This window comes from Mustela nigripes, chromosome 4 (genome assembly GCF_022355385.1).
Source record: "Mustela nigripes isolate SB6536 chromosome 4, MUSNIG.SB6536, whole genome shotgun sequence".
NCBI classification, from domain to species: Eukaryota; Metazoa; Chordata; class Mammalia; order Carnivora; family Mustelidae; genus Mustela; species Mustela nigripes.
In genome coordinates, this window is record NC_081560.1 from 143246608 (window position 1) to 143260818 (window position 14211).

The window sequence follows — 14211 nt, forward strand, 5'->3', positions numbered from 1 at the left end:
AGCCTGGAGAAGGTACTGTCTTTTCTAGCAGCTCCCAGGGAGACCACACAACTGGCCTTCACCCACAGTGGGCACCCCAGAAACCTGTGAGGAAGCTTTTCCTCTTTTTAGGAAAGTGTCAATCTTGGGAACTTATCATCAAGGCCCAGACCAATTACATTGGCATCCTTGGGGTGTCACACCTTGGGGGTATGACCCAGACACCAGAACGGGGACTCCACTGTGCAGCTACTATTGAGGACACTGGCCGGGAGCACTGCTTCTCTGTGTTAGAATGTGTTAGAAGTCCAAATCCTCAGGTCAGTTCCAGAACTCCTGAACCAGATGCTTGAGGGGCAGGACAGAGGGAGACCTAACCTGGAACCTGAGCTTTAACAAGCCCTCTGGTGACGCCAGTGCACGCGTCAGGGTGAGAGCCAGCCCTACAGCCGGCGTCAGTAACCCTGCTCTGCGGAAGGCTGGAGAGCAAACACGGCAGGCTCTGCCAGCCATCCAGGCTCTGTCTGGGGAACCCCGTGCTCTGCCTCAATGACACAAAGGCAGGCACTGGACAATATGCACTCCAGCACGCCGTGTCTCTGCAGGCCTTGCCTCTGTGCTGAGGACCGTATCGTCGTCAAAGTAAGCTCAGCTGGCTGGCTTTGCCACCCCGATATCACCCCAGAGGAACTTCCTCAGGACAAGGCACACACATGCCTGATGTTCCTAAAGGCAATCCCCCTCCCCTCAGAATCCCTAGGAGAATCTCCTAGAAGGATGAATCAAACTGTTTCCCTCCTCCTCCATGAAGCCCTCCTGGGTGGGGGAGGTGGGGAAAGACACTCCCTTTGCCTCACCCTATGGACCTGGTACCCACATCTAAATCCCAAAAAAGGAAGTAAAGATTTTCTCCAAAACCACAAAGGAGTGGAATATACCCTCCTAAAACACACACGTGGCGGGAACAATGAACACTGGCACACACAATGATCCATGTAGCAGTAAGAAGAGGGGCGCGTGCAGTCACACAGATGCACAGGCAGATGCTCGAGGGCTCAGCACAGGGACAGCTGCCTCCATGAGGGCAGGACCACAGACAAGCAACAGAAAAGGATACTGAGAAAGTATACTGCTCTGGTGCTGGAAGGCAGAGGCCTTGAGAGGGACAGTGACAAGCCTGAGGCCACGCAACCAGCTCATGAGGAGGCACCAGAGTGGGACCAGGCCCCAGCAGCTGCTGCCAAAGCTACCCACCGAATCGTCACCTGCAGACGACAAGTACATGACAGACACCCACACTTCACAAGCTCTGCGTCATGTGACTCAGGCCTGGACAGGGCTGATCTGCCTTGGGACTGGGCTCCAATCTGGCTTGGAGGAAGCTTAACCTCCCCCGACCCAGGGCTGCAAGGACAGCGTTTCCAAGGGACAGGGGAGTGAGGCAAAGGGACACTCAGCAGCGCAGCACGGACCCCGGGGAGCTAAGGACGAGTGCCTGGCAGGGAGGGGCTGGCGTGATGACCTCAGGGGAGTAGCCCTGGCCCATCGGGCCTGGGCAGGGGAGCAGGTGCGATCACTACCTCTTATCAAAGGTCGTCCCGTGGGTCGCGAAAGCCAGGCGCTTCCGAAGTTCATTCCTCTCTCGGGTCATCAGCCGCAGCTGAATGGAGAGGTTCTCCACTTTCTCGTTCACCTGACGGTCTGTGAGGAGGGGAGGCGGCGATGGCGCCTTCCCGGTGGTACCTGGAGAAGGGAAAATAAATAATACAGTGACCCGGCATTTAGACAGCACTCTCTAGGTCTGCCAGGCACTGTTCTGAGCCCTGCGTCAGCTGTGCCTAACCCTACCAGGTAGGTCCTTTCAGATGACACCAAGTCTGGAATAAGAGGGGGAACAGAGACCTAAGCCCAGGCTGTGTGCTCCAGCACCCCAGGATCACCCACCCATTCTGCTGGCCCTGACTGGGGACCCCCACTCTCTTCCCAGCATGACTTTGACACCTCCAAGATGGAACCCCTTGGGCCCTGATCTGCGTGTTTTTGCCTGGTCTGGAAACAGCAGCTATCCCCAACCCCTAGGCATGGAGAGGCCAGCCTAAGGCCTGAGCAGAATAGAATGCATGGCTTGAGGAAGAAGGGCCAGGTGGGACCCAGAGGAGCTTCTGGGGCCAAAGGAAGCTGGCCCTGAAGCTGGGGCCCAAGCTCTGTGTTCCCACCCCCACCCCAACCAGGGCTGAATATGCTACACAGCTCCCTTCTCCAACCTCTCCAAATGCCCAGAGGACCTGCCCCAGGCAGCCCAGGGCTGTGGGCTCAGAGAAGGCTCTCCAGCAAAGCCGCCCATGGCTAAGTCAGTGTGACGTGATGCAGGTAAGTCCGGGGGCCTCTGGCTGCCCAGTCCATCTCAGGCCCTCATCACCTGCACCCAGGACTATCAAAGGAAACCCCATGCCTTGTGCTATTACTAAGGACCAGCAGCAACAGTGACCACCAGTAGTAGCACCTCTGAAAAGATCCAAATCCTTTTCTAAGAAGGAAGCATCTCACTCAAATGTCCATAAAAACAGACAAAATCCATGGTGCTTTTATCTTTAACTCTGTCCACACATTCACCCAGGATATCCGTTAACCCTCAGGGATCTGAGGCAGGGTCACAGGAACTCACAGCAGCCATTGCATTTTATGGATGTGACCTGGGAGGCCAATCACCCCAGGGAACACAGTGTCTGTCTCCCCAGCAGCCCTAGAATGTGTGAAGGGCAAGATGCAGTTCTTCTGAACCTGGGCCATCTTGATCACCAGTCCCCCAGCTGATCCTTTTGGCCGAGTGCTCATGTAAACCAAGCGTCCCCCAGAATAAAAGATGGGCACTCAGTTGTGGCCTAATGTCCTCCAGGAATGCCAGGGAAGATGGGGACGACTTGGACACTTTGGCAGGGGGGGCAAACCAGATCACGGCGTGGGACAGGAGCTCCCACCTCTCAGCTCAGAATTATATTATTGGGAACCCCAACCACCTGATCTGGTACCCCCAAAAGTGCATTTATTACAGACCCACCACCACTGTAGTGGTTGGGAATGCTGGGCTCCAGGCCTGGCCCAGATGGGTCAGAATGCCATCTGAGGTGTGGCCCACGACCAGCACTGCCCACGAGCATCTCCCCTGAACCCTACACAGTTCTACTCCACAACCTATGAAGCCTCCCCTCACCTTTTCGCAAAAGACCCTGATCCTCCCCCCTGCCCCCAGAGGTCTGGAAAGCAGCTCATTACAGCTGTACAGGCTTCCTCCTCTGGCAAACGAAGTCACTTGTATGAGCCTTGACCCAGAGCCAGGTCTACAGTGTCAAATGACCTGCAACAGCATAGCCGGCGCTTGGACAGATGAGGCTTCCTCTGGACATATGTCCAGTACCCCTTCTGCTGATGCCTGTGAGTCACGCTCTAACCAACTTCAGGGGGCAACGATCCATGTGTGACAAAAAAAACCCAAGAGAGTGGGATGAAAAGACAAAGAGCTCCTAGAAATGGGGTATTTCCATGTTCACGGTCATATGCCAACTCACACAGCAGCAGCCTACAGAGATGTCCCAGGCATTAACATCCCAAACCCAGGTGGGCACTCACATTGTCATCCCTGTCTACAGCTGAGAAAACGTAGGCCCTGCAAGATCAGGGAACTGACTCAAACTTGCACAGAAAGAGCCAGCAATGCCCAGGGATGGGAGCCCAGGCACCTAGGTCCAGAGCACACGCTCTCTGCCTCAGTGCCCCACTGCCCCCTGAACAACAGCCACGACTAGTACTTACTTCCTGCCTGGCATTTTCTAAATGCATCCCAAACCCTTAAGGAAGCTACTGTTGTTAGTCCCATTTACAAATCACAAAACAAAAACTTATCAAGATCAAATGAACTATCCAGGTCATAGAGCCAGTAAATGACAGCACTGAGTTTTGGACCTCCCCCTACCTACCTGACACCAGAGCCCGAGGTCTTCACCTAAAGGTTCACAAACTTTTTGATCTTAGGACTGCTTTACATACAATCTTAAAAATGACTGAGGACTCCTAAGGGCTTTTGTTTACATGAGTTATAACTCTCTAATGAGAGCTACCAGATTAAAAATTAAAAATAAGAATTTTAAAAATCTATTAATTTTAAAATAACCGAAAATCCATTCCATGTTGTCATAAAATTTTTTCCTATGAAAAATTAACTACCCTTTCCATTACAAAACAAAAAATGTAGCAAGAAGAGGGACATTGGAGCACCTGAGGGGCTCAGTCAATTAAGCATCCGACTCCTGATCTCAGCTCAGGTCTTGATGTTGGGGTCGTGAGTTCAAGCCTCATCCTGGGCTCCACACTGGGTGTAGAGCCTACTTTAAAAAAAAAAGAATGGCATCACTTTGCAACTTTCTAATGCTATTGGTGTCTGGCCTCATAGAGATAGCTGGAGTCTCTCGGCCGTGCAGTACCGCATGCAGGACGGATGCACCTGTAGAAAATTCTGCTTGACAGCAAAGTCTGCTGAGGATGAGAGTCAAAAAGGCAAGTGGTATCTTGTATCATTAAGAAAACAGTTTTGACCTGACAGGCCTCATGAAAGGACCTCAGGGACACCACGCCATGCTTTGAGAACAGGTGCTCTGTGCCATAATCAAGTCCAAGAAGTATCACAGAAACATCAACTCGAGAGTTTCAGAGATGAAAAGCACATCAGGCTCAGCAACTTGCCTCCAGGGAGATAGGATTTTCACCCCACTGGGGGAAGAAGGCAAAAGAAAGATGCAGCCCTTCCTTGGCTTTTGAGGAAGCTGGAGAGAGAAGCAGCAGGACAGAGATCAGGGTCATCAGGTCTGTCACCACACACAGCCACTGTCTCCTGCACAGGTGAGGACCTGAGGGGAGCTGACCATTCAGACAATGCAGCGCACCGACACTGCCCCACAAAACCTAGGTGCTGGGTTCTATGCTGAGTGCACTCTGTCCTTAGCTGATTCAGCCCACGGCACCCTCCCAGGGACGTGCTATGACCATCCCCTGAGAACCTGACACCCACAAAGACTGCACAGCCAGGAAAGCGGTGCACACCCAGACAAACGTGACGCAGGCTCAAGAACCAGGACCACCCCCCTGACACTACACTGCCTCCTGACAGGTAGCGCTCCAAAGGGCTGAACACACCCGAGATACATACAGGTCTGAGAAGCCATCAAACTCAAGGGGGCCCTGACTCAGGAGACCATGCTGCCTGGATGCCTACCCTTCCACAGAAAGGGGGGTGGAGGGCCACAGGGCACCTCAGGAAGAATCCCAAGATGGGCTAAGTCTGGACATGCCAAATTAATGCCAAGTGGTCCAGAAAATCCTCTCCATTCACAGTCAATTAAAAATAAAGTTTTTCTGGGGACCTGAGTGGCTCAGTCCACTAAGCATCTGATGTCAACTCAGGTCACGTTCTCAGGGTCCTGCGATCAAGCCCCATGTCGGGCTCAAGCTCAGCAGGGAGCCTGCTTCTGCCTCTGTCCCTTCCTCTGCCAGTGCAATTTATACCTCAATGACGTGACTTCTTAAAAACCTACACTAACAACAAAACCTGCAATGTCCCAAACAGAAGCCACCCTCCCAGGAGTGGTGTGGTGATTGGAGTTGTGGACCGTCAGTCCTCCCCACCCCTCAGTACCTCACCACAGGTACAGTAGACAGCGTAAAGAACAAGCAAATACGAACTCACATCAGGTGAGTTGTCCACAGAAACTGCAAACGACTTTCCCTCAGCTCTCCTATCTCTGCATAGTTGTTCTTTTGGATTCAAATGCAAAAGTGTCCACTCTCCCCGACTTCACTTCTTTCTCTTTCCAATCTGGAAGCCACTCAAAACAGCAGATTTTTTTTTCTTTTTCTTTTAGGATTTTATTTGTCAGAGAGAGAGAGCACAAGCAAGGGGAGCAGCAGGCATCGGCAGAATCAGGCTCCTCACTGAGCAAAGACCCCAACAGGGTCCTGGGATCATGACCTGAGCCAAAGGCAGACACTTAACCAACTGAGCCACCCAGGCACCAGAGAAGGTAGAGGTCTTTCTTCCTTTTTGTATCCAGGATGGGGTCCAAGGGGTAAGGGACTTAGGCCGCATTAAAATGGGGGTGCTTCAGAGATCCCAAGAGAGCAGGCACAGGCCCTGGATTTTGGAGACATTACACCAGGTCTTGGCATGAGAGGGAGAGCAGGAGCAGAATCCGGCAGGGGGACAGAGCAGACCCCTTTTACCACATGAGTCCTAGCTCTGCCTCCCAGTTGCCATGGCTGGTGCGGCCACCTCCACAGACCGCTGAGGCTCAGCAAGCTACTTGGCAGCTGGGTAGTCTCTGCCAGAAGCCCCTTTGTCCTTAGCTCCCTCACCACCACATGTCAGCTGAAGGCCTCCCCCTCTGTCTTATCACAACTCTGCTCCAGAGCCCTATGGGCCCATGGTGCCAGAGCCGAGGAGAACACTGGTCATGGCCAAAAGCAGTTCGGTGGAGTGGCCATGCCCAGCTAAGCTTCCTAGCTATGTCCAGGCCCCCGCTCTCAGGGGAGAAGCGAAGCAGTGGCAGAACGTGGTCATCAGGGGCAGCAGCAAGCAAAACCAAGCCACCGTCCTCTCCCGCCCAGGAGAGCCAGAACATCAGGAGAGACACGGTCTCTCATCATGAACCAGGGCTTCTGAAAGCACCTAATGTCACCGACATGAGAGAAAGTATATCTCAGGCCTAGCCAGACCTCCTAACTCAGAAACCCAGGACGTGCAGTCAGCACTCCCATCCAGGTGATTCTGATGTCCGCTCAAGTTTGAGAACCTCTGGCCTGGACCAAAGTGGCATCTGCTGGACAGCGGCTTTCTTCCCCCTCGTTTTACTGGCTGTCCCGTAGCTACTGCCCATTGATGACACGCAGGGAGGGCCCCTTCCCCAGGGAGCTCAGGGAGATGCCCCCCCAAGTCAGTCAGGACAGGACAGAGGCCCAGCTTCTCCCAGGACTGGGCGCCCAGCAGCTGCAGCCATGCCCACCTCTCATGGAAAACACTTGCTCTCCAAGCAGATGCTCAACTCGGGGTCTGCTCTGCAAAAACCTGAACCAAGAGAGGCAAGCACTGGCCTCTTGCCCTCTTGCTTCCTCACTGCTCCTACTTCTGAGGCACCATTCCTAGAAGGCCCAACACAAGGCCGACCTACTCCGTGAAATGGACTCTGACGCCCCTCATCAGACGTAGCTGCTCCTGTCCCTGGGCTGTTCGTTTCCTTCGATTTTTACTCAGAGCGCAGTGACGGCTGGATTCCCTCTCTGGTCCTATGGCCTGAATGCCAGTGTCTCCCCACCAAAATCCCAACAACCCCCCAGGTGTGGGATTAGGAGGTGGGGCCTTCAGGAAGTGATTAGGTCATGAGAGAGGCTCCCACATGAGCAAAACTAGTGCCCTCCTAAAAGGACCTAGAGAGCTCTCTCCCCCTTCTCCCCGTGACGACACAGGAGGAAGACACCATCCGTGGAGCTGAAGCAGGCCCTCACCAGACGCGGCATTGGCCTCAACCTTGAACAGCCAGCCTCCAGAACCGTGACCAACAGATGTCTGTGGCTCCCCAGCGGCCCAGTCGATGGTGATCGGTTTTGGCAGCCTGGATGGACTGAGACACCCAGAGGACTGTAGGTCAGGGGCCAGAGCTCTCTACGACCACTCCAAGCACTAAGCATGTGCTCCAAAAGAAGTGCTCCCCTTCTTTGGAGGAACTGAGAAAACAGGCCTCCGACCCAAAGGCCCAGGAAAGGAAGGGTCAGAAGGCCCAAGGAGTCGAGGTGAGAACCCGCCTGCGTGATGACTCACTGCACTTCCCATGCCAACCAGCAGCTGCACTTTCAAGGAATCTCCCCTAGGACATAGAGGAAGGCCTCCAGCTGCTTCTCTTGCCAACAAGCCAAGAGACCTCTTTGCTTAATAAGAAACCTTTCCTGATGCCTCAATCTGTATAAAATTTAAAGCTCATTTTACAAATGCTACCCAAGAATTAAGGAGAATGTCTATTCTCCTTACAACGTCCCCAGTTGTTCCAGGTCAGAAATAGAAGGCACCTGAGAAATCAGGTCAGGATGAACGGAGAAAAAAAATATCGACTGCCTTAAACGAATGTGTGCTCCCGGGGCAGATCCCTGAGGCCTACCCACAGGATGGGTTACCTACGGACGGGCTGCATGGGCTGGGGGAGGCCTCCAAGAAGCCACACGCGCTCAGCTGATGAAAACTGCTGAAAAAGGTGTCCACAGAATCTGGGTTAGCACAGGCTTAGTGAGCTGTTAGCCATGTCCAGCTGAGAGCCGAAAGGGGACAGGCCACCTGCAGACCTAATGCTAGCCAGGCAGCCGACCGGGCAGCAACTATCGCAGAGAAGACACAACACCCAAGGCTTCCTCTACCAATTTTCCCTTATGTGGACTGTAACTTGTCATTCTTTTTCCACATGGGGTTTGTTAAGGAGACATAGCGGGAAAGGGGAGGAGATTTCGATTAATTGTTGGTGTTTTGGTTTTTTTTTAATTTTATTTATTTATTTGCAGAGAGAGAGTACACATAAGCAGGGGGAGCAGTAGGCAGAGGGAGAAACAGGCTCCCTGCTGAGCAAGAAGCCCCATGCAGGACTCGATCCCAGGACCCTGGGATCATGACCTGAGCCGAAGGCAGACCTTAACTGAATGAGCCACCCAGGCATCCCAGGGAGGTGATGCTTTTATGGTAAGACATTGCCCCTGCCTTGCCTTAGCTCTGTGGACAGACTGTGAACAAACAAGAACAGCCAGTCTCCATCTGCCTAGGGGAAGAGCATCGCCTGTCATCAGGTGAGGCTGAGCCAGGAGGAATCCTCCAGGAGGCAGAGGTGCGGTCCCCATGGCTAACCCCATAGCTCATACCACTCCAAGGGACAGGTCCAAGCCAGCCACAGACATTCCAGCACCCTGGCCAGGGAAGAAGTCAGGCCAGCCCACCTCAGACCAGGAAACCTGTTAAATGTAGATGCCGGGCGCCATGCTCAGAGCTTCTAATGCAGCAGGTATGGGGCAGAGCTCAGGAACTGGCATCTCAAACAAGGGCCTGAGTGCTGCTGGTCCAGGGACCACATCGCATGAGCCACTGCTTAGGGCACAGACTAGTGATCCAGCACAGTCAGTGTGAGGACAGCCTGCCGAGAAATTTCTGGGAAGGCTGCTTTGTTGATAAGGAGACACGAGAGGACCCTTTTCATCTTCTGGACCCTTGTGATGACAGATTTTCTTTCATCTGTTCTGTCCAGTATGGAAGCCACTAGTCACAGGTAGCCAGAGAGCACCTGAAATGTAGCAAGTGTTACTGTTGAAACTAGAAACGTTAATTTTAGTTCATTTTCATTCAATTTAAATAGCCACCTGTGGCCAGTGGCTCCTACAAGGGACCCTGCAGGCCCAGACACTGTCACATCTAGACGTGACAGCTGGAGCTGCAGCTACAGGTACCCCGCCATCAGCATGAGCCAGACACACACAGGGGCTCCCAGAACCCCGTCCCAGGGTGCTCAGCCCAACCTCAGTGGCTTCTTATTATGTGAGAACACACGCTTCTTTGTTGTTTAAGGCAGGGTGAGCAAGTATTCCTATTGCTACAGCCAAAGGTCTCCTGGCTGATACAGCCACAAGGACATTGAAGTCAGCCTGCAGAACTGTGGGGCTACTCTTCCCAATGATGATGTCAACTGCTGGCATAAGAACGAAAGAAGCAGGGCACCTGGGTGGCTCAGTCAGTTAAGCATCTGCCTTTGGCTCAGGTCATTATCCCGGGGTCCTGGGATAGAGCCCCACGTCGGGCTCCCTGCTCAGCAGGAAGCCTGCTTCCCCCTCTCCCACTCCCCCTGCTTATGTTCCCTCTCTTGCTGTGTCTCTCTCTGTCAAATAAATAAATATAATCTTTAAAAAAAAAAGGGGGGGGATTGGAATGGACTTTATGAGGAAAAAGAAAAAAGTAGTACAAAAGAAGCAAGACTTGGGTCTCGGAGAACTGAAGAGGGTCTGACCCAAAAGGATGCAACCAGACCATTCAGCATTCAAGATCTGGGCACCAAAACCCAAGGCTCAGCCTCCAACAGGAAGTCCACAGCACTGCCTTCTGCCTGCTTGCCAAACAACATCTGGGGACACAGCTGACCTCTCCTTCCCAAGGACTGAACCAGCTTCAGGTACGTGTGGAACCAACCAACAGGTGGTTGACATGAAGCTTCCTCCAGAAGCTGCGAAGCTCTAGCTGCATAAAAAGTATCTTCACACTCTTGCTTGAAATTCCACAATTAATTGGTGTGGTTTAAGTAACACCTCTCTCTTTGGAAAGACTAATGCAAACGTTCCTAAGAAAGGTACCATGTTAAGCCCTAAAGTGTCGACGAGATGAGTTTGTCAGCTCTCTGTCAGATCACTGCCCCTTGTTCCCGAGTGAGCATGAGGGAGGCAAGAGAGGTGCATTCGGGGTTGAACAGCTTCGATTTTCCTAAAGCCCACATCGCCGTTCCACCCATCCGGACTGCCCCACTCCAGGGGCTTCCTGGGGTCTGGTCCCATGTTAGAAATTCTAACAACCCCACCATTTGGCCGGCGGACCCACAGCAGGCAGCACAAAGGCTAAATAAAGAAGCTCTGACCTATGGTCCCAGAAGAGTCCTCCCTGAACCCTGCACAGGGATGAGGGACCTGTGCCTGGCCTCGCTGTTGAAATCCTGACCCCCTAGTAAACGTGAATGTGCCTTATTGGAGATACAGTCTCTGCCGATGATCAGGTGAAGATGAGGTCAGCCTGGAGTAGACTGGTGTCCCTCTGAAAAGAGGAGATCTGCAGACAGACACGCACAGGGGGAGAGCACCATGTGAAGACAAGGGCAGAGACTGGGATGACACACCGGCCGGCAGGAGGAAGGACAGAGGCCCGGGACAGACCCTGCCCCGATGCCATCTGAGCCATGAGAGAATGCACTTCTGCCTTGTCAGCACTTGGCTACAACATCCCAGAGAGCACTGTGCTCCCTCCTCCCGGCACCAGCCCCACCGGGCTGAGCTCGCTCACTGTCTTTACTCACAAAACCATCTCCCCCGTGGACCCTAAGATCCACAGGCACAGGGGCCACGTGTGCCCTAGTCCCCATGCATTCCAAGCCCACTTGTAGCTCAGCAGGGGTACTGGCTAAGTGCCCGTCAAATTAACACATTAAAGGTCTGCCCCTGATGGGGTCTGGAGTCCTCCATAAGAGCATCCACTTTCCCATCTGTCTATGCGCAGGGGATAATAATTGGACTGGATGACCTCCAGGGGCCCTTCCCACTACAGACACTCCAGGACTCTCCACCAAAGGTGTATCCATCCATCAGGGTCCGATTGGACATGAGAAGCCACACGTGTTAAACAGAGGGCACGTGATGCAGGAATGGGTCCCAGAGGTGCCGGAAGGCTGGGAGATTGGGACAACCTTCTTGCTGGGATGTTTTCAGTGAAGGGAAAGCAGGACCAGCTGTGGGCTTCTGGAGACACATGGATGGGCTACTCCTGTCCCCAAGGCAACACATGGCCGAGGGGACTGTTCCTGCTTACAAGACAGTCCCAAAAGGGGCCATTCTCATGGACAGTGGTAATAAGGCACTAGGTTGGGGGCAGAGGGACAAGAAACACACTGAAAAATCCCAAACCCTGACAAAGTGAAGGAATGGTAGAACACAGCTCCCCCCCAGCACCTGCCAGCACCAGATCCCTGCCCTCCTCCATTAGAAGAATGTGCTGCTGACGGGAGAAGGTGTGAATGGAATCAACAGAAGATGGCCCCTTGAATGATCTGACACGTGAGGCCGACTTCCCACTCTGGAGACTCAGGGCTACCTCAGCTTGCACCCAGCCTCTCGCCCCGGATCCACCCGGTGCCCTCCAGGAAGGAGGGGTGCCCAGGGGTACTCACCCACACTGCTGAGGGAGCTGCTGCTTTCTGAGTCTGAGGGCATGATGGACAAGACGCTGTAGGTGGATCCTGGGGACAGAAGGACAGACCATTTGTTACTAATTCCAAACTACTGTCAGACCAACTGAGTTTTCAGTCAGCACCAGACTGAGAAATACCACCAAGTCAGGAACTAGAAATCGGATCTAAGGGGCCAGGCAGGTGTGGTCAGCAGGGTCTAGTCCGTGGTACTTCTACCTGGCCTCCCACCTCACCTTTCCACTACCCTCCTGCCCTGGAAACTATCCATGCACAGAGGGAACTCGAAGCCAGTCCGTTGCCTCTCCGTAAGACTTCTGGGGAAAAGCTTAGCAAGGAAGCAACATGCCCCAGGTTAAAAAAGGGTCTGGGGATTTCCTGCAGATCTTTATCAGTACCATGCTGGCTTCCGTGCAGTGAGGAACAGGGTATAAGTTAAACATCTACGAACTATTTGTTCTTTCTGCCCCAGTGTTCTGCTCTCGGGTTCTGACTATATTTAAGCTCAGTCTTTCATAATTTAGTCAGCGACTGCCCCCTTATTAAAAATTACTCATAAAATTATGAGCAATTACACTGTCACCAAAGCCAAGGAGCCTCTTTTTTGGCCAACACTTAATGTTGTTACCTTGGTGTTGGACACACAACCGCACCACAGTTCAGTTTGAATTCGAGGGTTTTCTAAGCTAGGATGTTACCCGCCTCACATCAGTATAGTCTCTGGGTGAAGAAACCCCATTTCCGAACCAGCTCTCATCCACACATGAGTAACTGGGTCACACTGAGCAAGTTGCTTGTTTTCTGCAATTCTGCTCCCTGGCCTATACAAGGAAGGGGTTCAACCCTTATAAGATGGCTTATAAGACACCTCAGGATTACACTTTCCCCGGATGGTGTGCTTTGTCTGTGACTACAGGTGACACCAAGTTAAAAGGGAGAACCCACCCCAAGACTATCTTGGGAACTGAGATGGTGGGTCAAAGAAAACAAGAATAATGGCAGGAATGCAATGTTTTGTCCTTGGAACCAAAAGAACTACGGAGGGAAGAGGTGTGTGCGCCATGCAGAGCAGAGTATAGAGAGGGTGAGCTAGAGATGGGATTTTGGCAGTAAAGCCTTTCAACAAGCCTCAGGGCTCTGAGGAGGAAAAGCAGCCAAGAACTAATGAGATCCAGGGCTCCAGAACCAGAAAGGTGGGGGCTAGATTTGAGGCTTCTCTCCCACCTCAACTCTTGACTAGCTACCTAATACTTGCATACCCTCTCAAAGGGATGAAGTGGGGGAGAGGAAGAAGGAGACTCATGGGGGCGGGGAGGGAGGAAACCACCAGGGTGACAAGAGACCCAGAGCAGAGTGGGAGGAGGAGATGTAGGGCAGACAGACAGGTAGCCCTGGTGTACCAGCATGCAGGGGAGCTGGCAGGTGTGCCCCACCCACCCACCCAGAAAAAGAGATGACAGCCCAGAGCAAAAAGAAAAAAACGAGGAAAAGGGACTCTGGTAACGGTGAGAACTAGGACAGTGGCCGGCATGACTGGTGGACTCGTTATCAAATTGTCTGAGACTCTCTTAAAAACCTGTGGGTGTTATGCTGTTCTATATTTGTCCAAACCCCTGGAATGTGCAACACCACAAGTGAAACCTAATGTAAACTACAGAGTCTGGGCAACAACAGTGTGTCAGTGCGGGTTCGTCGACAATAACAAACGTACCACTCCGGGGCATGGTGCTGACAGTGGGCCAGGCTGTACAAGTATAGAGGCAGGGGGTCAGTGGGGGAGGGAATTCTTTCTGCTTTCCCCTCAATTTTGCTGTGAATCTAAAAGGCTCTAAAAAACTTTAATTACAAAAAAGAAGAAGAAGAAGAACCTGTGGATGTTTTGCATGAACTGAAGAGGAAGACTTAGGGAGAAGACAGATGTTCTGTCTTCAGACAGGACTGTCAAAGGGCTCCATCTGTGCCGAACGGCATTGGGCAGCAGGACAGAACATGGCAGGGGGTGCTGGAGAAGGCCGCGGCAGGGGGTGCCCAACTGTCAGGCCTGGCTCGGTCCCAAGAGACCTGGGAAGGGCGGGACCTCCTCGACACACACCTCACTTCACCGAGGCCCCCTGCCCGGCCTGGCCCAGAGGCCACAGGAGGGTTCTGCCCATCACTCAAAGGGAGAAGGAACCAGAAAACCCCATTCAGCCCTGAAATTCCTTGATCCCACCAGAAAATGAAT

At 52.8% G+C, this 14211-nt stretch overlaps 1 protein-coding gene across 2 annotated transcripts in view; it reads right to left on the minus strand.

The window, feature by feature from the left end:
• Positions 1-14211, minus strand: part of DLG5 (discs large MAGUK scaffold protein 5) — a 116657-nt gene that overhangs the window by 54698 nt on the left and 47748 nt on the right. Inside the window, exons 2-3 of one of the 2 annotated variants that reach the window (XM_059397891.1) lie at positions 11970-12038; positions 1560-1722 (exon numbers count right to left, since the gene is read on the minus strand). In XM_059397891.1, coding sequence (XP_059253874.1) covers positions 1560-1722; positions 11970-12038 — 232 coding nt within the window. The remainder of the gene's footprint in view (positions 1-1559; positions 1723-11969; positions 12039-14211) is intronic. The other variant, XM_059397892.1, reaches the window with a different exon arrangement.